At 40.8% G+C, this 27,549-nt stretch overlaps 1 protein-coding gene across 2 annotated transcripts in view; it reads left to right on the top strand.

Annotated features, from left to right (window-relative positions):
* Window positions 1-27,549, top strand: part of nrp1a (neuropilin 1a) — a 165,087-nt gene that overhangs the window by 45,863 nt on the left and 91,675 nt on the right. For both annotated transcript variants that reach the window (XM_061922361.1, XM_061922360.1), the window contains exon 5: window positions 23,636-23,863. In XM_061922361.1, coding sequence (XP_061778345.1) covers window positions 23,636-23,863 — 228 coding nt within the window. The remainder of the gene's footprint in view (window positions 1-23,635; window positions 23,864-27,549) is intronic.

Below are 27,549 nucleotides of genomic sequence, written 5' to 3'. Positions count from 1 at the left end.
GTCGCGGGGGGCGCTGGCGCCTATCTCAGCTACAATCGGGCGGAAGGCGGGGTAGACCCTGGACAAGTCGCCACCTCATCGCAGGGCCAACACAGATAGACAGACAACATTCACACACTTTAGTGTTGCCAATCAACCTATCCCCAGGTGCATGTCTTTGGAAGTGGGAGGAAGCCGAAGTACCCGGAGGGAACCCACGCATTCACGGGGAGAACATGCAAACTCCACACAGAAAGATCCCGAGCCTGGATTTGAACCCAGGACTGCAGGAACTTCGTATTGTGAGGCAGACGCACTAATATATATATATATATATATATATATATATATATATATATATATATATACATATATATATAAACAGAACTTGCATGCATATATCTAAAGAAAAAAAAGCTTTTTTAAAAAGAAGGGTTTTTAAGCCTTTTTTAAAGACATTCACAGTCTGTGGTGTCCTCAGGTGGTCAGGGAGAGCGTTCCACAGGCTAGGAGCTGAGGTTTCTCACTATGAACATTAAGTATGTTGTCATTCCAGTCTATTCAATTGAATATAAGTTGAAAAGGATTTACAAATCATTGTATTCTCTTTTTAGTTACCATTACGCAACTTCGCAGCCTTTGTGTTCTGTACAATGCCCAATAGAAACATTCTCTCGAGCCTTTGAAATGGCCCGAAATTCCTCCAAAGTGATCCCCCATATTGGTATTGGTTGATATCACTCAAATCAGAACATGCCTACAGATTTGTTCCCGAGTTGTCAGACAAAGATTTCTTTATACCGCCAAAGGAACTATTTTCTAACGGTCTGTTCGGAAGAGGGTGACCACGTATCTGCAAAGTGACTCCACTTTCATTAATTAACCTTAGCAGTGGGCTGTGGGACGTCCTGCCCTGACCTCCAAGACGTGATGAATGGTCCCGCAAGGTCCCCCGCCTCCCTTTTAATCCCGACCTGCGCGTGTGTGTGTTTGCGCGTGTGTGTGTGTGTGTGTGTGTGTGTGTGTGTGAGTGTGTGTGACCGCCACGGCAGCGCAGCTGGTGGAGTGTGTGTCCATTTACCAGATCAAAGTGACACTTCCACCCGTCACGTTGCCTGATCCCCACAGTACACACCGGATAAATCCACACATTCTTCCCTTGATCAGCCTGCTATTTTCCATGATCACAGATTAGAATTTGAGACCTGCACGGTGTCTTGTGGTGGCAGTGATGTAACTGTACGTACTACTACTGTATCGAGACTTCAAACTGTATGCAAGGTGCATCAGGACTGAGGTGCCAATATTGGAGCATTGAGTACTGGACCAAACTCATTGTGATTCGGTGCGATATCACATTATTAACTTTATTTATAACAAAAAAACTTAGGTTTTACAATGGAGTTCAGGGTGCGCATCGTGCATTCAGCCAATTGCAAAAGCTGCATGGAATTTTAACTACAAAGATTTTGGTCAAGTTGACATAAGTCTTTGCATTTTACAGTTTTGTTATAAATCGGCACATTCTTCCCTTTATTAGCCTGCTATTTTCCATGATCACAGATTACAATTGAGAGTCCAGTCCGTAGTGGATTTAACATAATAGTGTGAGAGTCCAGTCCATAGTGGATCTAACATAATATTGTGAGAGTCCAGTCCATAGTGGATCTAACATAATATTGGGAGAGTCCAGTCCATAGTGGATCTAACATAATAGTGTGAGAGTCCGGTCCATAGTGGATCTGTGAGAGTCCAGTCCATAGTGGTTCTAACATAATAGTGTGAGAGTCCGGTCCATACTGGATCTGTGAGAGTCCAGTCCATAGTGGTTCTAACATAATAGTGTGAGAGTCCAGTCCATAGTGGATCTTACATAATATAGTGAGAGTCCAGTCCATAGTGGATCTAACATAATAGTGAGAGTCCAGTCCATAGTGGATCTAACATAATAGTGTGAGAGTCCAGTCCATAGTGGATCTAACATAATAGTGTGAGAGTCCAGTTCATAGTGGATCTAACATAATGGTGAGAGTCCAGTCCATAGTGGATCTAACATAGTAGTGAGAGTCCGGTCCATAGTGGATCTAAAATAATAGTGTGAGAGTCGAGTCCATAGTGGATCTAACATAATAGTGAGAGTCCAGTCCATAGTGGATCTAACATAATAGTGTGAGAGTCCGGTCCATGGTGAATCTAACATAGTAGTGACAGTCCTGTCCATTGTGGATCTAACATAGTAGTGAGAGTCCAGTCCATAGTGGATCTAACATAATAGTGTAAGAGTCCAGTCCATAGTGGATCTAACATAATAGTGTGAGAGTCCAGTCCATAGTGGATCTAACATAATAGTGTGAGAGTCCGGTCCATAGTGAATCTAACATAATATTGTGTGTCCAGTCCATAGTGGATCTAACATAATAGTGTAAGAGTCCAGTCCATAGTGGATCTAACATAATAGTGTAAGAGTCCAGTCCATAGTGGATCTAACATAATAGTGAGAGTCCAGTCCATAATGGATCTAACATAATAGTGTGAGAGTCCAGTCCATAGTGGATCTAACATAATAGTGAGAGTCCAGTCCATAGTGGATCTAACACAATAGTGTGAGAGTCCAGTCCATAGTGGATCTAACATAATAGTGTGAGAGTCCGGTCCATGGTGAATCTAACATAGTAGTGAGAGTCCTGTCCATTGTGGATCTAACATAGTAGTGAGAGTCCAGTCCATAGTGGATCTAACATAATCGTGTAAGAGTCCAGTCCATAGTGGATCTAACATAATAGTGTGAGAGTCCGGTCCATAGTGGATCTAACATAATAGTGTGAGAGTCCAGTCCATAGTGGATCTAACATAATATTGTGAGTGTCCAGTCCATAGTGGATCTAACATAATAGTGTAAGAGTCCAGTCCATAGTGGATCTAACATAATAGTGTAAGAGTCCAGTCCATAGTGGATCTAACATAATAGTGTAAGAGTCCAGTCCATAGTGGATCTAACATAATAGTGTAAGAGTCCAGTCCATAGTGGATCTAACATAATAGTGAGAGTCCAGTCCATAATGGATCTAACATAATAGTGTGAGAGTCCAGTCCATAGTGGATCTAACATAATAGTGAGAGTCCAGTCCATAGTGGATCTAACACAATAGTGTGAGAGTCCAGTCCATAGTGGATCTAACATAATAGTGTGAGAGTCCGGTCCATGGTGAATCTAACATAGTAGTGAGAGTCCTGTCCATTGTGGATCTAACATAGTAGTGAGAGTCCAGTCCATAGTGGATCTAACATAATCGTGTAAGAGTCCAGTCCATAGTGGATCTAACATAATAGTGTGAGAGTCCAGTCCATAGTGGATCTAACATAATAGTGTGAGAGTCCGGTCCATGGTGAATCTAACATAGTAGTGAGAGTCCTGTCCATTGTGGATCTAACATAGTAGTGAGAGTCCAGTCCATAGTGGATCTAACATAATCGTGTAAGAGTCCAGTCCATAGTGGATCTAACATAATAGTGTGAGAGTCCGGTCCATAGTGGATCTAACATAATAGTGTGAGAGTCCAGTCCATAGTGGATCTAACATAATAGTGTGAGAGTCCGGTCCATAGTGAATCTAACATAATATTGTGAGTGTCCAGTCCATAGTGGATCTAACATAATAGTGTAAGAGTCCAGTCCATAGTGGATCTAACATAATAGTGTAAGAGTCCAGTCCATAGTGGATCTAACATAATAGTGTGAGAGTCCAGTCCATTGCTGTACGTATACTTTTGACCCAGCACATTTCCAGTCGAGCCATAATAAATCCATAAAATAATAGTTGTAGAAATCATTGTCAACTCATGACAGCCATGACATGATATCCTTTACAAGTGTATTTACACTTTTAATGGCGACTGTACATGAATGAGAATCAAACCAGGAGTAGCACAAAAACGTCCTCTAAAAGTGCTTGGAGTTGAGCCCCACATATGTCATAGCACGGCCAATCTCTGCAGGATCAGTCGGGCCATTGTTGCTACTTTCTCCAAGCTCTGTCATTTCCTGGGCGGACTAAAAAAAAAATCAAAAAAACTGCTCATTACGCTTGGAACGGACTCCCGTGTTTTGACTACGGCGCCGCAGGGAGACGCCAAGAATGAGGCCCCCCGTTCAATTAAGAGTGTGGTTTCTTTGACGGAGCGCGAGGAATCCAAAGCCAGCTGATTAACAGGCGGGGTATTAGCCGGGAGAACATTGTGTTGGCAAACACGTGTAGCGCTAATGATGACGCCCGGATGATCTGATAATGCAGGAATTTGCGTGCCAATGCGCTTCATTACTTTGGTTCCAGGCCGGGAGGATCACGAGACGTCAGACGCCAGCAAAAGCCACATAGAGGCTAAACTCAAAGGTGAAATGATGTAAACACGGCAAACAAGCTCACCCACTTAAGCTCTCGGCTACGTAAACAAACCTTCACTCGTGGCGAGCCCTGGCATCCCTCAATGGGAGGCCGGGGGAAGTGTCTGATTGGGGAGAAAACAGGTTGTTTTGCGTCACTTTCCCGTCTCAATTAGCACCCACTAGTTCTTTGAAAGCCTGCAGATTGTTGGCCAGCACACAGGAAGTGGTGGGGCAGGTCCGCTGATCACAGACTGCCAAACAGAAAGGAAGGGTCTTTTATTCAGGGCTGTCGAGATGAACGAGTTAACTAAGCACAGAAAATGGTCGCATTAATCATGTGCAGAACACACCTAAAAAAATCATGTAGTTTATTTTGACCCTTCGAGCTCTTCTACCTTAACCGCAATACCAGGGGTAGGCGACCAAAACCGTGGAAAGAGCCGTGTTGGACAAAAATTACAAAAACAAATCTGTCTGGAGCCGCAAAAAATAAAAAGCCGTATGTAAGTCTTATATACTTACACTCAGACAATATTGAAGGCAACACATGATGTAAGTGTCTATATTAGCTATAATAGCCTACTATCAAAATGGCTTTAAAAGTCTTATATAAGTATTTTATAATGAAGGCAACACATGATGTAAGTGTCTATATTAGCCTACTATCAAAATGACTTTAAAAGTCTTATATAAGTGTTATAATGAAGGCAACACATGATGTAAGTGTCTATATTAGCCTACTATCAAAATGACTTTAAAAGTCTTATATAAGTGTTTTAATGAAGACAACACATGATGTAAGTGTCTATATTAGCCTCCTATCAAAATGACTTTAAAAGTATTATATAAGTGTTATAATGAAGACAACACATGATGTAAGTGTCTGTATTAGCCTACTATCAAAATGATTTTAAAAGCCTTATATAAATGTTATAATGAAGACATCACATGATGTAAGTGTCTATATTAGCCTACTATCAAAATGACTTTAAAAGTCTTATATAAATGTTATAATGAAGACATCACATGATGTAAGTGTCTATATTAGCCTACTATCAAAATGACTTTAAAAATCTTATATAAGTGTTATAATGAAGACAACACATGATGTAAGTGTCTGTATTAGCCTACTATCAAAATGATTTTAAAAGCCTTATATAAATGTTATAATGAAGACATCACATGATGTAAGTGTCTATATTAGCCTACTATCAAAATGACTTTAAAAGTCTTATATAAATGTTATAATGAAGACATCACATGATGTAAGTGTCTATATTAGCCTACTATCAAAATGACTTTAAAAATCTTATATAAGTGTTATAATGAAGACAACACATGATGTAAGTGTCTATATTAGCCTACTATCAAAATGACTTTAAAAGTCTTATATAAGTAATATAATGAAGACAACTCATGATGTGTCTATTAGCCTACTATCAAAATGACTTTAAAAGCCTTATATAAGTGTTATAATGAAGACAACACATGATGTAAGTGTCTATATTAGCCTACTATCAAAATGATTTTAAAAGCCTTATATAAATGTTATAATGAAGACATCACATGATGTAAGTGTCTATATTAGCCTACTATCAAAATGACTTTAAAAGTCTTATATAAATGTTATAATGAAGACATCACATGATGTAAGTGTCTATATTAGCCTACTATCAAAATGACTTTAAAAATCTTATATAAGTGTTATAATGAAGACAACACATGATGTAAGTGTCTATATTAGCCTACTATCAAAATGACTTAAAGTCTTATATAAGTGTTATAATGAAGACAACACATGATGTAAGTGTCTATATTAGCCTACTATCAAAATGACTTTACAAGTCTTATATAAATGTTATAATGAAGACATCACATGATGTAAGTGTCTTTATTATCCTACTATCAAAATGACTTTACAAGTCTTATATAAATGTTATAATGAAGACATCACATGATGTAAGTGTCTTTATTATCCTACTATCAAAATGACTTTACAAGTCTTATATAAATGTTATAATGAAGACAACACATGATGTAAGTGTCTATATTAGCTTACTATCAAAATGACTTTACAAGTCTTATATAAGTGTTATAATGAAGACAACACATGATGTAAGTGTCTATATTAGCCTACTATCAAAATGACTTTAAAAGTCCTATAAAAGTGTTACAATGAAGACAACACATGATGTAAGTGTCTATATTAGCCTACTATCAAAATGACTTTAAAAGTCTTATAAAAGTGTTACAATGAAGACAACACATGATGTAAGTGTCTATTTTAGCTTACTATCAAAATTACTTTAAAAGTATTTTACTGTGTAAGTGTTGTAATAAAGGCAAAACATGAAATGTCTATATTAGCCTACTATCAAAATTAGTTTAAAAGTGTTATATAAGTGTTATAATGAAGGCAACACATGATGTAAGTGTCTTTATTAGCCTACCATCAAAATGACTTTAAAAGTCTTATATAAGTGTTATAATGAAGACAACACATGATGTAAGTGTCTATATTAGCCTACTATCAAAATGACTTGAAAAGTCTTATACAAGTGTTATATAATGAAGACAACACATGATGTGTCTATATTAGCCTACTATCAAAATGACTTTAAAAGTCTTATATAAGTGTTATAATGAAGACAACACATGATGTAAGTGTCTATATTAGCCTACTATCAAAATGACTTTAAAAGTCTTATATAAGTGTTATAATGAAGACAACACATGATGTAAGTGTCTATATTACCCTACTATCAAAATGACTTTAAAAGTCCTATAAAAGTGTTACAATGAAGACAACACATGATGTAAGTGTCTATTTTAGCTTACTATCAAAATTACTTTAAAAGTCTTTTACTGTATAAGTGTTGTAATAAAGGCAAAACATGAAATGTCTATATTAGCCTACTATCAAAATTAGTTTAAAAGTGTTATATAAGTGTTATAATGAAGGCAACACATGATGTAAGTGTCTTTATTAGCCTACTATCAAAATGACTTTAAAAGTCTTATATAAGTGTTATAATGAAGGCAACACATGATGTAAGTGTCTATATTAGCCTACTATCAAAATGACTTTAAAAGTCTTATATAAGTGTTATAATGAAGGCAACACATGATGTAAGTGTCTATATTAGCCTACTATCAAAATGACTTGAAAAGTCTTATAAAAGTGTTATATAATGAAGACAACACATGATGTAAGTGTCTATATTAGCCTACTATCAAAATGACTTTAAAGTCTTATATAAGTGTTATAATGAAGACAACACATGATGTAAGTGTCTATTTTAGCCTACTATCAACATTACTTTAAAAGTATTTTACTGTATAAATGTTTTAATAAAGGCAAAACATGATATGTCTATATTAGCCTACTATCCAAATTAGTTTAAAAGTCTTATATAAGTGTTATAAAGAAGGCAACACATGATGTAAGTGTCTTTATTAGCCTACTATCAAAATGACTTTAAAAGTCTTATATAAGTGTTATATAATAAAGACAACACTTGATGTAAGTGTCTTTATTAGCCTACTATCAAAATGACTTTAAAAGTCTTATATAAGTGTTATAATGAAACCAACACATGATGTAAGTGTCTATATTACCCTACTATCAAAATGACTTTAAAAGTCCTATAAAAGTGTTACAATGAAGACAACACATGATGTAAGTGTCTATTAGCTTACTATCAAAATGACTTTAAAAGTCTTATATAAGTGTTATAATGAAGGCAACACATGATGTAAGTGTCTATATTAGCCATAAAAGCCTACTATCAAATTACTTTTAAAGTCGTATATAAGTGTTATAATGAAGGCAACACATGATGTAAGTGTCTATATTAGCCTACTATCAAAATGACTTTAAGTCTTATATAAGTGTAATAATGAAGGCAACACATGATGTAAGTGTCTATATTAGCCTACTATCAAAATGACTTTAAGTCTTATATAAGTGTTATAATGAAGACAACACATGATGTAAGTGTCTATATTAGCCTACTATCAAAATGACTTTAAGTCTTATATAAGTGTTATAATGAAGACAACACATGATGTAAGTGTCTATATTAGCTACATTAACCTACAATCAAAAAGACTTTAAAAGTCTTATATAAGTGTCATAATGAAGACAACACATGATGTAAGTGTCTATATTAGCCTACTATCAAAATGACTTTAAAAGTTTTGTATACGGTTTATAATGAAGACAACACATGATGTAAGTGTCTATATTAGCCTACTATCAAAATGACTTTAAAAGTCTTATATAAGTGTTATAATGAAGACAACACATGATGTAAGTGTCTATATTAGCTTACTATCAAAATGACTTTACAAGTCTTATATTTGTGTTATAATGAAGACAACACATGATGCAAGTGTCGGATGAGAGGTGACACGTCGTCTAAGACAAACCCAACAGTCCAGTTCTGATGGATTGGGACTACAAAGACCTGAGACTACAATGACCTGGATGAACGAGAACCTTCATAGACAACATGGACTCCCAAAGGGAAGTGGCAAAGGGGGTCTGGTCGCGCCACGTACCAAAACGGTGTTCCTTCTATTGATCACGGAGGCTTTGCTTCTCCTTTCAAACTAAATCCCCCGAAGCCCGCAGAGATGTGTCGTGTTAGCATGCGGGCCCGCCACATATGCTTCGCTTTAGCAGCTTGGCAGTTTGCATTTAGCCACATCAAGGCTGGCTGACGGCCCATTGAAGTGGGCGAGGTGGCTTCCATAGCGCCACTGAAGACCACCCCGCCCCCGCCACCACGTTCAAACACGCAATGATGACTAAGAGTCTGCTTGAGGACTCTTTAGCGGGACCGTTGTCTGTTTCATTACTCAGTCAAGGTGCTTGTACTTTCAATCAATCAATCAATGTTTATTTATATAGCCCCAAATCACAAATGTCTCAAAGGACTGCACAAATCATTACGACTACAACATCCTCGGAAGAACCCACAAAAGGGCAAGGAAAACTCACACCCAGTGGGCAGGGAGAATTCACATCCAGTGGGACGCCAGTGACAATGCTGACTATGAGAAACCTTGGAGAGGACCTCAGATGTGGGCAACCCCCTCCCCTCTAGGGGACCGAAAGCAATGGATGTCGAGCGGGTCTAACATGATACTGTGAAAGTTCAATCCATAGTGGCTCCAACACAGCCGCGAGAGTTCAGTTCAAAGCGGATCCAAGACAGCAGCGAGAGTCCCGTCCACAGGAAACCATCTCAAGCGGATCAGCAGCGTAGAGATGTCCCCAACCGATACAGGCGAGCGGTCCATCCTGGGTCCCGACGAGCGGTCCATCCTGGGTCTCGACTCTGGACAGCCAGTACTTCATCCATGCTCATCGGACCGGACCCCCTCCACAAGGGAGGGGGGGACATAGGAGAAAGAAAAGAAGCGGCAGATCAACTGGTCTAAAAAGGAGGACTATTTAAAGGATAGAGTATACAGATGAGTTTTAAGGTGAGACTTAAATGCTTCTACTGAGGTAGCATCTCGAACTGTTACCGGGAGGGCATTCCAGAGTACTGGAGCCCGAATAGAAAACGCTCTATAGCCCGCAGACTTTTTTTGGGCTCTGGGAATCACTAATAAGCCGGAGTCTTTTGAAGGCAGATTTCTTGCCGGGACATATGGTACAATACAATCGGCAAGATAGGCTGGAGCTAGACCGTGTAGTATTTTATACGTAAGTAGTAAAACCTTAAAGTCACATCTTAAGTGCACAGGAAGCCAATGCAGGTGAGCCAGTATAGGTATATATGTATATAAAGGTATATACAGTATAGGTATATATGTATGTATATATGTATATAAAGGTATATACAGTATAGGTATATATGTATGTATATATGTATATAAAGGTATATACAGTACAGGCGTAATATGATCAAACTTTCTTGTTCTTGTCAAAAGTCTAGCAGCCACATTTTGTACCAACTGTAATCTTTTAATGCTAGACATGGGGAGACCCGAAAATAATACGTTACAGTAATCGAGACGAGGCGTAACAAACGCATGGATAATGATCTCGGCGTCTTTAGTGGACAAAATGGAGCGAATTTTAGCGATATTAGGGAGTTGAAAGAAGGCCGTTTTAGTAACGCTTTTAATGTGTGACTCAAAGGAGAGAGTTGGGTCGAAGACTTTGACCAGACACCTGTAAAAACACTTCCAAGGTGTGTGTGCCAGGCTTGAAGGTAACGGTAAGCCATAAGTCACATCTGGCACAGACATGTTGTCATCACACTCCCAGACGCTTGCCTCATGGAAATATAAGACCCCCAATCAGAGGGAGGGAGCCTTTACCTCCAGACCCCTTTCAGTCGGAGCAGTGTCCTCCGTCAGTTTATCGGACCAGGCGGGGACACTTTAAAAAGCTCCCAACGTGTGTCGCCGCAGCCTGGGGGTCCGTTTTTTTTTTTGATCCCTCGGTGACAGAGTCATCTGTGATTTCATCCCGGTGACGAAGGACGGACTCGACACCAAGGAAAGGGTCGCTAACGACCGGGAACGTAAACATTTTCATTTACTTAGCGGCCCAGGAACAACACGACCTCCGACAGCTCCAGGAACCCCGGCCATGGACAAACAGAGGGGAGAGAAAGAGGAAAAACCGAAGCCCCAGTTAGACTCCCCCTTCAGTCACGTTAAAAACGGGCGAATGTGAGACCCTTGGATGATCGGAGTCATAGCGCTGTGAACGGGACAGCTGGATCGGGGGAATTAGTCGTGATGAATGTAGTCACCCTTGATAGAACGAGGGGCCATATTTGGTCCTGTGAACTTCCCTGGACTTACTATAGAACCTAATCAGGGGTGTACCAACTTGTTTCTCTGACAACCCGTGTGTAGAAAAATAGAATTTTCAAGAGCTCCTTAGACACATTTTGTGCAATGATGATCCTAAAAGCAATCCAAGTCAATACATGCTAAGTTACCTGGACCAATGTCAGTCTAAGACTAGGTGTGACATTTTAGCAGAACCTAGACCTAGATCTAGATACGTGTAGTTTGTTTCAAAGTAGTATCTGGACGACTGCTTGGTGACACATCTCTGCGGTGATCTTTGCCTGAGTCAGACCAGATAAAATCCCTTTCAGTTTTTTTTTTTCCCCATTTTGACCCCGCGGGTAAATTCCACCGGGGATCCCTGACGGACTCAGTAGGCGATAAAACCAGGAGAGGGTGAGTCAGCAGGGAGCGTGTACTTGGCGGACCACATTTCCTGTGACGCTGCTCGTCAACACAGACTCAAAGGACTGGACTGTTTCACACATCGACAAGACAAGTGTTTATTGGAGGAGAAGTTTGTATTTGCAAAGCTGTGCAAACTTTAAATCTAAGAACAGGGATTTAGATGTTTTCTTCCTCACAATGGGCTAAAAAAAAACATTTATAGCCGGACTGGTCACCTGGCGGCCTGCACGCCAGACGTCAAGCGAATAATAAATGGTAAATACTTTGTAGAGGTCTTTCACCTCCGGGTTCCTCGGACCAGCAACGACGGACATGACAGGCTTGACGGCTTGGAGATTTTGTTTATATTGCAAGAAATTTTATTTTCTGCTGACATCTATTAAACAGACAGAATTAAATTTCACTCATGAGGAGAACGCATGGTGCTGAACACTTAGTCACAGTCTCGCTCTACGCTCTAAGGTTCAGCTCCCGGGGATCCCTGACGAACTCAGTAGGCGATAAAACCAGGAGAGGGTGAGTCAGCAGGGAGCGTGTACTTGGCGGACCACATTTCCTGTGACGCTGCTCGTCAACACAGACTCAAAGAAGGACTGGACTGTTTCACACATCGACACGACAAGTGTTTATTGGAGGAGAAGTTTGTATTTGCAAAGCTGTGCAAACTTTAAATCTAAGAACAGGGATTTAGATGTTTTCTTCCTCACAATGGGCTAAAAAAAAACATTTATAGCAGGACTGGTCACCTGGCGGCCTGCACGCCAGACGTCAAGCGAATAATAAATGGTAAATACTTTGTAGAGGTCTTTCACCTTTGGGTTCCTCGGACTACCAATGACGGACATGACTGGCTTGACGGCTTGGAGATTTTGTTTATATTGCAAGAAATTGTATTTTCTGCTGACATCTATTAAACAGACAGAGTTAAATTTCACTCATGAGGAGAACGCATGGCGCTGAACACTTAGTCACAGTCTCGCTCTACGCTCTAAGGTTCAGCTCCCGGGGATCCCTGACGAACTCAGTAGGCGATAAAACCAGGAGAGGGTGAGTCAGCAGGGAGCGTGTACTTGGCGGACCACATTTCCTGTGACGCTGCTCGTCAACACAGACTCAAAGAAGGACTGGACTGTTTCACACATCGACAAGACAAGTGTTTATCGGAGGAGACGTTTGTATTTGCAAAGCTGTGCAAACTTTAAATCTTAGAACAGGGATTTAGATGTTTTCTTCCTCACAAAGGGCTAAAAAAAACATTTATAGCAGGACTAGTCAACTGGCGGCCTGCAGGCCACATCCGGCCCAGCAAAGCTTTTCATTTAGCCCGCCAGACGTCACCCGAATAGTAAATGGTAAATACTTTGTAGAGGTCTTTCACCTCCGGGTTCCTCGGACCATCAATGACGGACATGACAGGCTTGACGGCTTGGAGATTTTGTTTATATTGCAAGAAATTTTATTTTCTGCTGACATCTATTAAACAGACAGAGTTAAATTTCACTCATGAGGAGAACGCATGGCGCTGAACACTTAGTCACAGTCTCGCTCTACGCTCTAAGGTTCAGCTCCCGCGTCCCTCTATTTATTCAGAGTTCCGTAGTCAACATCCCTGAGGCCGCCTCTAAAAGGAGTGGTCACATATATTATGAAAAGCAGGTCCAGAACGCCCAGTACGTGACAGAATGGGCTGGGGGCCTTGTGATTTCGCCTTGTCTCCGCTTCTTATGTGTTGTCATCTTATCTTCGTTGAGGTTGTTGAAGTCCTTGGATGTTAGCGGGCTAAAACAAAGATAACATCTGTGGCTGAGGCCACCCCTCAGACAAGAAGTTCTGTCCTTGCATAGATTATTTAAAGTCTAACTTGAGCACAATTGCTAATAACTACAGCAACGGACTTTAAGCGTAGTAAAGTTAGTGTGATGATATTTACATAATTATTCTAACATCAGCCCTCGCCTCTCGTGCCCGTATCGCTCTTCCGGTTGCTTTTCAGCCTCCGGCGTCTCCGTCTCAGTCACGCTTTCGTTCGTGCTCGGGTTCTCTCTCGATCGTCAACTCCGACTTCTCCAGCCACTGCTGCCCTTTTTGTAGAGTGACATTGATAGTAGGCTAATATAGACACTTACATCATGTGTTGCCTTCATTATGACACTTATGTAAGACTTGTAAAGTCATTTTGATAGTAGGCTAATATAGACACTTACATCATGTGTTGCCTTCATTATAACACTTATATAAGACTTGTAAAGTCATTTTGATAGTAGGCTAATATAGACACTTACATCATGTGTTGTCTTCATTATAACACTTATATAAGACTTTTAAAGTCATTCAGATAGTAAGCTAATATAGACACATCATGTGTTGTCTTCATTATAACACTTATATAAGACTTTTAAAGTCATTTTGATAGTAGGCTAATATAGACACTTACATCATGTGTTGTCTTCATTATAACACTTATATAAGACTTTTAAAGTCATTCAGATAGTAAGCTAATATAGACACTTACATCATGTGTTGTCTTCATTATAACACTTATATAAGACTTTTAAAGTCATTTTGATAGTAGGCTAATATAGACACTTACATCATGTGTTGTCTTCATTATAACACTTATATAGGACTTTTAAAGTCATTTTGATAGTAGGCTAATATAGACACATGTGTTGCCTTCATTATAACACTTATATAAGGCTTTTGAAGTCATTTTGATAGTAGGCTAATATAGACACTTACATCATGTGTTGTCTTCATTATAACACTTATATAAGGCTTTTGAAGTCATTTTGGTAGTAGGCTAATATAGACACTTACATCATGTGTTGCCTTCATTATGACACTTATGTAAGACTTGTAAAGTCATTTTGATAGTAGGCTAATATAGCTAATATAGACACTTACATAATGTGTTGCCTTCATTATAACACTTATATAAGGCTTTTGAAGTCATTTTGATAGTAGGCTAATATAGACACTTACATCATGTGTTGCCTTCATTATGACACTTATGTAAGACTTGTAAAGTCATTTTGATAGTAGGCTAATATAGACACTTACATCATGTGTTGCCTTCATTATAACACTTATATAAGACTTGTAAAGTCATTTTGATAGTAGGCTAATATAGACACTTACATCATGTGTTGTCTTCATTATAACACTTATATAAGACTTTTAAAGTCATTCAGATAGTAAGCTAATATAGACACTTACATCATGTGTTGTCTTCATTATAACACTTATATAAGACTTTTAAAGTCATTTTGATAGTAGGCTAATATAGACACTTACATCATGTGTTGTCTTCATTATAACACTTATATAAGACTTTTAAAGTCATTCAGATAGTAAGCTAATATAGACACTTACATCATGTGTTGTCTTCATTATAACACTTATATAAGACTTTTAAAGTCATTTTGATAGTAGGCTAATATAGACACTTACATCATGTGTTGTCTTCATTATAACACTTATATAGGACTTTTAAAGTCATTTTGATAGTAGGCTAATATAGACACATGTGTTGCCTTCATTATAACACTTATATAAGGCTTTTGAAGTCATTTTGATAGTAGGCTAATATAGACACTTACATCATGTGTTGTCTTCATTATAACACTTATACAAGGCTTTTGAAGTCATTTTGGTAGTAGGCTAATATAGACACTTACATCATGTGTTGCCTTCATTATGACACTTATATAGGACTATTATTTTGATAGTAGGCTAATATAGCTAATATAGACACTTACATAATGTGTTGCCTTCATTATAACACTTATATAAGACTTTTAAAGTATTTTTGATAGTAGGCTAATATAGAAACTTGCATAATGTGTTGCCTTCATTATAACACTTATATAAGATTTTTAAAGTCATTTTGATAGTAGGCTAATATAGACACTTACATCATGTGTTGCCTTCATTATAACACTTATATAAGGCTTTTGAAGTCATTTTGATAGTAGGCTAATACAGACACTTACATCATGTGTTGTCTTCATTATAACACTTATATAAGACTTTTAAAGTCATTTTGATAGTAGGTAGTCGCCCCCCCAGGTCCAAACATAGAGTTACTAGCACCCGCTGTTCTCAAAAGCCACACTTAGGGTTTCTCCTCCAAATGCCAACTCTCTCCGGGCGCTCAAACGCTCCTCATCGGGGCTTTCAACTGCGATTAAAAGCAAACCCGACGACGCTCCTCCCTTCGTTTTGTGCGGACCGGCGAAAGCGGGCCTGAATTTGCAGCCCGGCGTGATGCCTGAGTGGAGGGGGGGGGGGGGTATTGGGGGGGTGGTTTGCCACATTCACTTAAGCCCGCTGCTTTTTATTGAGCAAAAACTCCTCGCAATTATGTTGTTTTTTTCCCTTCTCTCTCGCTGAGTTCCATCTGCAGGCTGTCAGGCGAGCAGGGAGATGATGTTCCTCTGCAGCTAATAGCTGCTCCTGATTATTGGCCGGGATGACACACCACCGTCTTTTTGTCTCCCGCCTTTCTACGCCTGCTGTCATCTGCTCGAAAAACTTTCCAATCGGCACCGTTTTTATCTGACGTCGCTTTCTCCGCAACTATTATCTTCATTTTAGGGGGTTTTTAGGCATGATGATGCAATATTTCTTAGCAGATGACTGCCAGGGTTTTGAAGACGCTGCAAGGGAGGACTTCGGACTGATTAGGTGACCGCAGATGAGGCGCTAGCTGACCAAAGTTGGGACCCAGGGTGGACAACTCAACTGTGCATCAGTTGGGGACGTCTTTGCTCAAGATGATCTCCTGCTGGCCTCACTATTGACTATACTTTCACACTATTATGTTAGATCCACTATGGACTGGACTCTCACTATTATGTTAGATCCACTATGGACTTGACTCTCACTATTATGTTAGATCCACTATGGACTTGACTCTCACTATTATGTTGGATCCACTATGGATTGGACTCTCACACTATTATGTTAGATCCACTATTGACTTGACTCTCACTATTTTGTTAGATCCACTATGGACTTGACTCTCACTATTATGTTGGATCCACTATGGATTGGACTCTCACACTATTATGTTAGATCCACTATGGACTGGACTCTCACTATTATGTTAGATCCACTATGGACTTGACTCTCACTATTATGTTAGATCCACTATGGACTGGACTCTCACTATTATGTTAGATCCACTATGGACTGGACTCTCACACTATTATGTTAGATCCACTATGGACTGGACTTTCACACTATTAACTAGATCCACTATGGACTGGACTCTAAAAATATTATGTTAGATCCACTATGGACTGGACTCTCACACTATTATGTTAGATCCACTATGGACTGGACTCTCCCTATTATATCAGATCCACTATGGACTGAACTCTCACTAGTATGTTAGATCCACTATGGACTGGACTCTCACTATTATGTTAGATCCACTATGGACTTGACTCTCACTATTATGTTAGATCCACTATGGACTTGACTCTCACTATTATGTTAGATCCACTATGGACTGGACTCTTACTATTATGTTAGATCCACTATGGACTGGACTTTCACACTATTAACTAGATCCACTATGGACTGGACTCTAAAAATATTATGCTAGGTCCACTATGGACTTGACTCTCGCTATTATGTTAGATCCACTATGGACTGGACTCTCACTATTATGTTAGATCCACTATGGACTTGACTCTCACTATTATGTTAGATCCACTATGGACTGGACTCTCACTATTATGTTAGATCCACTATGGACTTGACTCTCACTATTATGTTAGATCCACTATGGACTTGACTCTCACTATTATGTTGGATCCACTATGGATTGGACTCTCACACTATTATGTTAGATCCACTATTGACTTGACTCTCACTATTTTGTTAGATCCACTATGGACTTGACTCTCACTATTATGTTGGATCCACTATGGATTGGACTCTCACACTATTATGTTAGATCCACTATGGACTGGACTCTCACTATTATGTTAGATCCACTATGGACTTGACTCTCACTATTATGTTAGATCCACTATGGACTGGACTCTCACTATTATATTAGATCCACTATGGACTGGACTCTCACTATTATATTAGATCCACTATGGACTGGACTCTCACTATTATGTTAGATCCACTATGGACTGGACTCTCACTATTATGTTAGATCCACTATGGACTGGACTCTCACTATTATATTAGATCCACTATGGACTGGGCTCTCACTATTATGTTAGATCCACTATTGACTTGACTCTCACTATTTTGTTAGATCCACTATGGACTTGACTCTCACTATTATGTTGGATCCACTATGGATTGGACTCTCACACTATTATGTTAGATCCACTATGGACTGGACTCTCACTATTATGTTAGATCCACTATGGACTTGACTCTCACTATTATGTTAGATCCACTATGGACTGGACTCTCACTATTATGTTAGATCCACTATGGACTGGACTCTCACACTATTATGTTAGATCCACTATGGACTGGACTTTCACACTATTAACTAGATCCACTATGGACTGGACTCTAAAAATATTATGTTAGATCCACTATGGACTGGACTCTCACACTATTATGTTAGATCCACTATGGACTGGACTCTCCCTATTATATCAGATCCACTATGGACTGAACTCTCACTAGTATGTTAGATCCACTATGGACTGGACTCTCACTATTATGTTAGATCCACTATGGACTTGACTCTCACTATTATGTTAGATCCACTATGGACTTGACTCTCACTATTATGTTAGATCCACTATGGACTGGACTCTTACTATTATGTTAGATCCACTATGGACTGGACTTTCACACTATTAACTAGATCCACTATGGACTGGACTCTAAAAATATTATGCTAGGTCCACTATGGACTTGACTCTCGCTATTATGTTAGATCCACTATGGACTGGACTCTCACTATTATGTTAGATCCACTATGGACTTGACTCTCACTATTATGTTAGATCCACTATGGACTGGACTCTCACTATTATGTTAGATCCACTATGGACTTGACTCTCACTATTATGTTAGATCCACTATGGACTTGACTCTCACTATTATGTTGGATCCACTATGGATTGGACTCTCACACTATTATGTTAGATCCACTATTGACTTGACTCTCACTATTTTGTTAGATCCACTATGGACTTGACTCTCACTATTATGTTGGATCCACTATGGATTGGACTCTCACACTATTATGTTAGATCCACTATGGACTGGACTCTCACTATTATGTTAGATCCACTATGGACTTGACTCTCACTATTATGTTAGATCCACTATGGACTGGACTCTCACTATTATATTAGATCCACTATGGACTGGACTCTCACTATTATATTAGATCCACTATGGACTGGACTCTCACTATTATGTTAGATCCACTATGGACTGGACTCTCACTATTATGTTAGATCCACTATGGACTGGACTCTCACTATTATATTAGATCCACTATGGACTGGGCTCTCACTATTATGTTAGATCCACTATTGACTTGACTCTCACTATTTTGTTAGATCCACTATGGACTTGACTCTCACTATTATGTTGGATCCACTATGGATTGGACTCTCACACTATTATGTTAGATCCACTATGGACTGGACTCTCACTATTATGTTAGATCCACTATGGACTTGACTCTCACTATTATGTTAGATCCACTATGGACTGGACTCTCACTATTATGTTAGATCCACTATGGACTGGACTCTCACACTATTATGTTAGATCCACTATGGACTGGACTTTCACACTATTAACTAGATCCACTATGGACTGGACTCTAAAAATATTATGTTAGATCCACTATGGACTGGACTCTCACACTATTATGTTAGATCCACTATGGACTGGACTCTCCCTATTATATCAGATCCACTATGGACTGAACTCTCACTAGTATGTTAGATCCACTATGGACTGGACTCTCACTATTATGTTAGATCCACTATGGACTTGACTCTCACTATTATGTTAGATCCACTATGGACTTGACTCTCACTATTATGTTAGATCCACTATGGACTGGACTCTTACTATTATGTTAGATCCACTATGGACTGGACTTTCACACTATTAACTAGATCCACTATGGACTGGACTCTAAAAATATTATGCTAGGTCCACTATGGACTTGACTCTCGCTATTATGTTAGATCCACTATGGACTGGACTCTCACTATTATGTTAGATCCACTATGGACTTGACTCTCACTATTATGTTAGATCCACTATGGACTTGACTCTCACTATTATGTTGGATCCACTATGGACTGGACTTTCACACTATTAACTAGATCCACTATGGACTGGACTCTAAAAATATTATGCTTGGTCCACTATGGACTTGACTCTCACTATTATGTTGGATCCACTATGGACTGGACTCTCACTATTATGTTAAATCCACGATGGACTGAACTCTCGCTATTATGTTAGATCCACTATGGACTGGACTCTCACACTATTATGTTAGATCCACTATGGACTGGACTTTCACACTATTAACTAGATCCACTATGGACTGGGCTCTAAAAATATTATGCTAGGTCCACTATGGACTTGACTCTCACTATTATGTTGGATCCACTATGGACTGAACTCTCGCTATTATGTTAGATCCACTATGGACTGGACTCTAAAAATATTATGCTAGGTCCACTATGGACTTGACTCTCACTATTATGTGAAATCCACGATGGACTGAACTCTCGCTATTATGTTAGATCCACTATGGACTGGACTCTAAAAATATTATGCTAGGTCCACTATGGACTTGACTCTCACTATTATGTTAGATCCACTATGGACTTGACTCTCACTATTATGTTAGATCCACTATGGACTTGACTCTCACTATTACATTAGATCCACTATGGACTTGACTCTCACTATTACATTAGATCCACTATGGACTGGACTCTCACTATTACGTTAGATCCACTATGGACTGGACTCTCACTATAATGTTAGATCCACTATGGACTGGACTCTCACTATTATGTTAGATCCACTATGGACTGGACTCTCACTATTATGTTAGATCCACTATGGACTGGACTCTCATTATTATGTTGGATCCACTATGGACTTGACTCTCACTATTATGTTGGATCCACTATGGACTGGACTCTCACTATTATGTTAGATCCACTATGGACTGGACTCTCACACTATTATGTTAGATCCACTATGGACTGGACTCTCACACTATTATGTTAGATCCACTATGGACTGGACTCTCACACTATTATGTTAGATCCACTATGGACTGGACTCTCTCACTATTATGTTAGATCCACTATGGACTGGACTCTCACTATTAAGTTAGATCCACTATGGACTGGACTCTCACACTATTATGTTAGATCCACTATGGACTGGACTCTCTCACTATTATGTTAGATCCACTATGGACTGGACTCACACTATTATGTTAGATCCACTATGGACTGGACTCACACTATTATGTTAGATCCACTATGGACTGGACTCTCACTATTATGTTAGATCCACTATGGACTGGACTCTCTCACTATTATGTTAGATCCACTATGGACTGGACTCACACTATTATGTTGGATCCCCTATGGACTGGACTCTCACTATTATGTTGGATCCACTATGGACTGGATTCTCACTCTTATGTTAGATCCACTATGGACTGGACTCTCACACTATTATGTTAGATCCACTCTGGACTGGACTCTCACACTATTATGTTAGATCCACTATGGACTGGACTCTCACAATATTATGTTAGATCCACTATGGACTGGACTCTCACACTATTATGTTAGATCCACTATGGACTGGACTCTCACACTATTATGTTAGATCCACTATGGACTGGACTCTCTCACTATTATGTTAGATCCACTATGGACTGGACTCTCACTATTAAGTTAGATCCACTATGGACTGGACTCTCACACTATTATGTTAGATCCACTATGGACTGGACTCTCACACTATTATGTTAGATCCACTATGGACTGGACTCTCACACTATTATGTTAGATCCACTATGGACTGGACTCTCTCACTATTATGTTAGATCCACTATGGTCTGGACTCTCACAATATTATGTTAGATCCACTATGGACTGGACTCTCACACTATTATGTTAGATCCCCTATGGACTGGACTCTCACTATTATGTTGGATCCACTATGGACTGGATTCTCACTCTTATGTTAGATCCACTATGGACTGGACTCTCACACTATTATGTTAGATCCACTATGGACTGGACTCTCACACTATTATGTTAGATCCACTATGGACTGGACTCTCACAATATTATGTTAGATCCACTATGGACTGGACTCTCACACTATTATGTTAGATCCACTATGGACTGGACTCTCACACTATTATGTTAGATCCACTATGGACTGGACTCTCACACTATTATGTTAGATCCACTATGGACTGGACTCTCACTATTAAGTTAGATCCACTATGGACTGGACTCTCACACTATTATGTTAGATCCACTATGGACTGGACTCTCACACTATTATGTTAGATCCACTATGGACTGGACTCTCACACTATTATGTTAGATCCACTATGGACTGGACTCTCTCACTATTATGTTAGATCCACTATGGACTGGACTCTCACTATTATGTTAGATCCACTATGGACTGGACTCTCTCACTATTATGTTAGATCCACTATGGACTGGACTCTCACTATTAAGTTAGATCCACTATGGACTGGACTCTCACACTATTATGTTAGATCCACTATGGACTGGACTCTCACACTATTATGTTAGATCCACTATGGACTGGACTCTCACTATTATGTTAGATCCACAATGGACTGGACTCTCACACTATTATTTTAGATCCACTATGGACTGGACTCTCACTATTATGTTAGATCCACAATGGACTGGACTCTCACACTATTATGTTAGATCCACTATGGTCTGGACTCTCACACTATTATGTTAGATCCACTATGGACTGGACTCTCTCACTATTATGTTAGATCCACTATGGACTGGACTCTCACTATTAAGTTAGATCCACTATGGACTGGACTCTCACACTATTATGTTAGATCCACTATGGACTGGACTCTCACACTATTATGTTAGATCCACTATGGACTGGACTCTCACTATTATGTTAGATCCACTATGGACTGGACTCTCACACTAGTATGTTAGATCCACTATGGACTGGACTCTCACTATTATGTTAGATCCACTATGGACTGGACTCTCACACTAGTATGTTAGATCCACTATGGACTGGACTCTCTCACTATTATGTTAGATCCACTATGGACTGGACTCTCACTATTATGTTAGATCCACTATGGTCCCCCACATAATAATCACTCATTCTTCTCATCTTTGATACTTTACATTAGTTTTGGATGATACCACACATTTAGGTATTGATCCGATACCAAGTAGTTACAGGATCATACATTGGTCATATTCAAAGTCCTCGTGTCCAGGGACATATTTAATGAGTTTATAAACATAATACGAATTTTAAAAAAAGGAAACAATATTTTGTGATGATAAGAAATATCGATGTAATCATAGTAGTATCGACGAGATACGCTCCTGTGGTTGGTATCATTACAGTGGATGTCAGGTGTAGACGTTTGTTTACATTATGAAAGTGAGCTATTGTATCCTCCTACTGTGTGTAGTTAAGCATGTTTAGCTATTCCTCGTCCTCCAGTGATAATTGTACTTGGAATAAACATACTTTACTGTTAGCCATGTCTTAAAGCAGCTCTTCCTGAGGGTGTGTCAGTGTTATAACTTCACCTTTATCTTTACTTTTCACACCAAACTGTGTCCCTTCTCCCTTTTCTGTCTACACACTGTGTCTGCTTGTAAGTACTCTGTGCACGTGTACTGCCGAACATGCTCCTCTACTCATAAAACCAGCAATGCCCCTTTTCAAACATAGTATGGTACCGTAATTCGTCCAAGTTGACCATCTGGCACCTTCTGGCCCGCAGGTCCCGAATGCTCAAGGAACTTCACGGCCAACGGCGGCGTCATCAAGTCCCCGGGCTTCCCGGAGAAGTACCCCAACAACCTGGACTGCACCTTCATGATCTTCGCACCCCGCATGTCCGAAATCGTCCTGGAGTTCGAGAGCTTCGAGCTGGAGCCGGACCCCACGCCGCCCGCCGGAGTCTTCTGCCGCTACGACCGGCTGGAGATCTGGGAAGGCTTTCCCGGAGGTAAATTACGACGTTTTTTTAAACTCGGTTGGTCTTTAATGACGGCGGCGACGTAATGAAGTGCGACAAATTATCAATCCTCAGCGTCGCCGCCTGTGAGGCAAATACTGTAATATTCTGCTCCAGATGGTTTCTTAACGAGTCTCCTAATTATTAACACAAACGAAATGTTTCGTTTGATTTATGGAAGTGCGTTCATGACCATGAAACGTGGGGGAAAAAACAACTTGATTTATTGAAAAAAATATCTATTTATCCATCCATCTACTTCCGCTTTTCCGAGGTCGGGTCGCGGGGGCAGCAGCCTAAGCAGGGAAGCCCAGACTCCCCTTTTCCCAAGCCACTTCGTCCAGCTCTTCCCGGGGGATTCCAAGGCGTTCACAGGCCAGCCAGGAGGCATAGTCTTCCCAACGTGTCCTGGGTCTTCCCCGTGCCCTAAACACCTCCCTAATGAGGCGTTCAGGTGGCATCCTGACCAGATGCCCGAACCACCTCATCCGGCTACTCCTGATGGACTCTAACACTATTATGTCAGATCCATTATGGACTTGACTCTCACTATTATGTTAGATCCACTATGGACTGGACTCTCACTATTATGTAAGATCCATTATGGACTAGACTCTCTCACTATTATGTTAGATCCACTATGGACTGGACTCTCACTTTTATGTTAGATCCACTACGGACTGGACTCTCACTTTTATGTTAGATCCACTATGGACTGGACTCTCATTATTATGTTAAATCCACTATGGACTGGACTCTCGCTATTATGTTGGATCCACTATGGACTGGACACTCACTATTATGTTAGATCCACTATGGACTGGACTTTCACACTATTAACTAGATCCACTATGGACTGGACTCTAAAAATATTATGCTAGGTCCCCTATGGACTTGACTCTCACTATTATGTTGGATCCACTATGGACTGGACTCTCACACTATTATGTTAGATCCACTATGGACTGGACTCTCACACTATTATGTTAGATCCACTACGGACTGGACTCTCACTATTATGTTAGATCCACTATGGACTGGACTCTCATTATTATGTTAAATCCACTATGGACTGGACTCTCACTATTATGTTAGATCCACTATGGACTGGACTCTCACTATTATGTCAGATCCACTATGGACTTGACTCTCACTATTATGTCAGATCCACTATGGACTGGACTCTCACTATTATGTTAGATCCACTATGGACTGGACGCTCACACTATTATGTCAGATCCACTATGGACTTGACCCTACTTTTATGTTGGATCCACTATGGACTGGACTTTCACACTATTAACTAGATCCACTATGGACTGGACTCTCAAAATATTATGTTAGATCCACTATGGACTTGACTCTCACTATTATGTAGGATCCACTATGGACTAGACTCTCTCACTATTATGTTAGATCCACTATGGACTGGACTCTCACACTATTATGTTAGATCCACTATGGACTGGACTCTCACTATTATGTTAGATCCACTATGGACTGGACTCTCACTATTATGTTAGATCCACTAATCCGGTGTACTGGAGAGGAGGCTACGCCGGATAGTCCATTCTCAGATTCAAGAGGAACTGTGTGGTTTTTGTCCCGGTCGTGGAACTGTGGACCAGGTCTATACTCTCGGCAGGGTTCTTGAGGGTGCATGGGAGTTTGCCCAACCAGATTTGGAGAAGGCATTGGACCGTGTACCCCGGGGAGTCCTCTGGGGAGTGCTCAGAGAGTATGGGGTATCGGACTGTCTGATTATGGCGGTCCGCTCCCTGTATGATCAGTGCCAGAGCTTGGTCCGCATTGCCGGCGGTAAGTCGGACCCGATTCCAGTGAGGGTTGGACTCCGCCAAGACTGTCCTTTGTCACTGACTCTGTTTATTACTCCTATGGACAGAATTTCTAGGCACAGTCAAGGCGTTGAGGGGTTCCGGTTTGGTGACCGCAGGATTAGGTCTCTGCTTTTTGCAGATGATGTGGTCCTGATGGCTTCATCTGACCGTGATCTTCAGCTCTCGCTGGATCGGTTCGCAGCCGAGTGTGAAGCGACCGGAATGGGAATCAGCACCTCCAAGTCCAGAGTCCGTGGTTCTCGCCCGGAAAAGGGTGGAGTGCTATCTCCGGGTTGGGGAGGAGACCCTGCCCCAAGTGGAGGAGTTCAAGTACCTAGGAGTCTTGTTCACGAGTGAGGGAAGAGTGGATGGTGAGATCGACAGGCGGATCGGTGCGGCGTCTTCAGTAATACGGACGTTGTACCGATCCGTTGTGGTGAAGAAGGAGCTGAGCCGGAAGGCAAAGCTCTCAATTTACCGGTCGATCTACGTTCCCATCCTCACCTATGGTCATGAGCTTTGGGTCATGACCAAAAGGATAAGATCACGGGTACAAGCGGGCAAAATGAGTTTCCTCCACCGGGTGGCGGGTCTCTCCCTTAGAGATAGGGTGAGGAGCTCAAAGTAAAGCCTCTGCTCCTCCACATGGAGAGGAACCAAGTGAGGTGGTTCTGGATCGGTTCTAAGCCGAGTGTGAAGCGACTGGGATGAGAATCAGCACCTCCAGGTCAGAGTCCATGGTTCTCGCCCAGAAAAGGGTGGAGTGACATCTCTGGGTTGGGGAGGAGACCCTGCCCCAAGTGGAGGAGTTCAAATACCTGAGGGTCTTGTTCACGAGTGAGGGAAGACAGGCGGATCTCTGCGGGGTCTTCAGTATTGCGGACGCTGTATCGATCCGTTGTGGCGAAGAAGGAGCTGAGCCGGAAGGCAAAGCTCTCAATTTACCGGTCGATCTACGTTCCCATCCTCACCTATGGTCATGAGCTTTGGGTTATGACCGAAAGGATAAGATCACGGGTACAAGCGGACCAAATGAGTTTGGGTCTCTCCCTTAGAGATAGGGTGAGAAGCTCTGCCATCCGGGAGGAGCTCAAAGTAAAGCCTCTGCTCCTCCACATGGAGAGGAGCCAGGTGAGGTGGTTCTGGATCAGTTCTCAGCCGAGTGTGAAGCGACTGGGATGAGAATCAGCACCTCCAGGTCAGAGTCCATGGTTCTCGCCCGGAAAAGGGTGGAGTGACATCTCTGGGTTGGGGAGGAGACCCTGCCCCAAGTGGAGGAGTTCAAGTACCTCGGAGTCTTGTTCACGAGTGAGGGAAGACAGGCGGATCGGTGCGGCGTCTTCAGTATTGAGGACGCTGTATCGATCCGTTGTGGCGAAGAAGGAGCTGAGCCGGAAGGCAAAGCTCTCAATTTACCGGTTGATCTACGTTCCCATCCTCACCTATGGTCATGAGCTTTGGGTTATGACCGAAAGGACAAGATCACGGGTACAAGCGGCCCAAATGAGTTTCTGGGGTTCTTCCTTAGAGATAGGGTGAGGAGCTCAAAGTAAAGCCTCTGCTCCTCCACATGGAGAGGAACCAGGTGAGGTGGTTCTGGATCGGTTCTAAGCCGAGTGTGAAGCGACTGGGATGAGAATCAGCACCTCCAGGTCAGAGTCCATGGTTCTCGCCCGGAAAAGGGTGGAGTGACATCTCTGGGTTGGGGAGGAGACCCTGCCCCAAGTGGAGGAGTTCAAGTACCTCGGAGTCTTGTTCACGAGTGAGGGAAGACAGGCGGATCTCTGCGGCGTCTTCAGTATTGCGGACGCTGTATCAATCCGTTGTGGCGAAGAAGGA

This window comes from Nerophis ophidion, linkage group LG15 (assembly GCF_033978795.1).
Source record: "Nerophis ophidion isolate RoL-2023_Sa linkage group LG15, RoL_Noph_v1.0, whole genome shotgun sequence".
Classification (NCBI taxonomy): domain Eukaryota; kingdom Metazoa; phylum Chordata; class Actinopteri; order Syngnathiformes; family Syngnathidae; genus Nerophis; species Nerophis ophidion.
The sequence above is the reverse complement of the archived record's forward strand: the minus strand, read 5'-3'. Positions and strand labels throughout refer to the sequence as shown.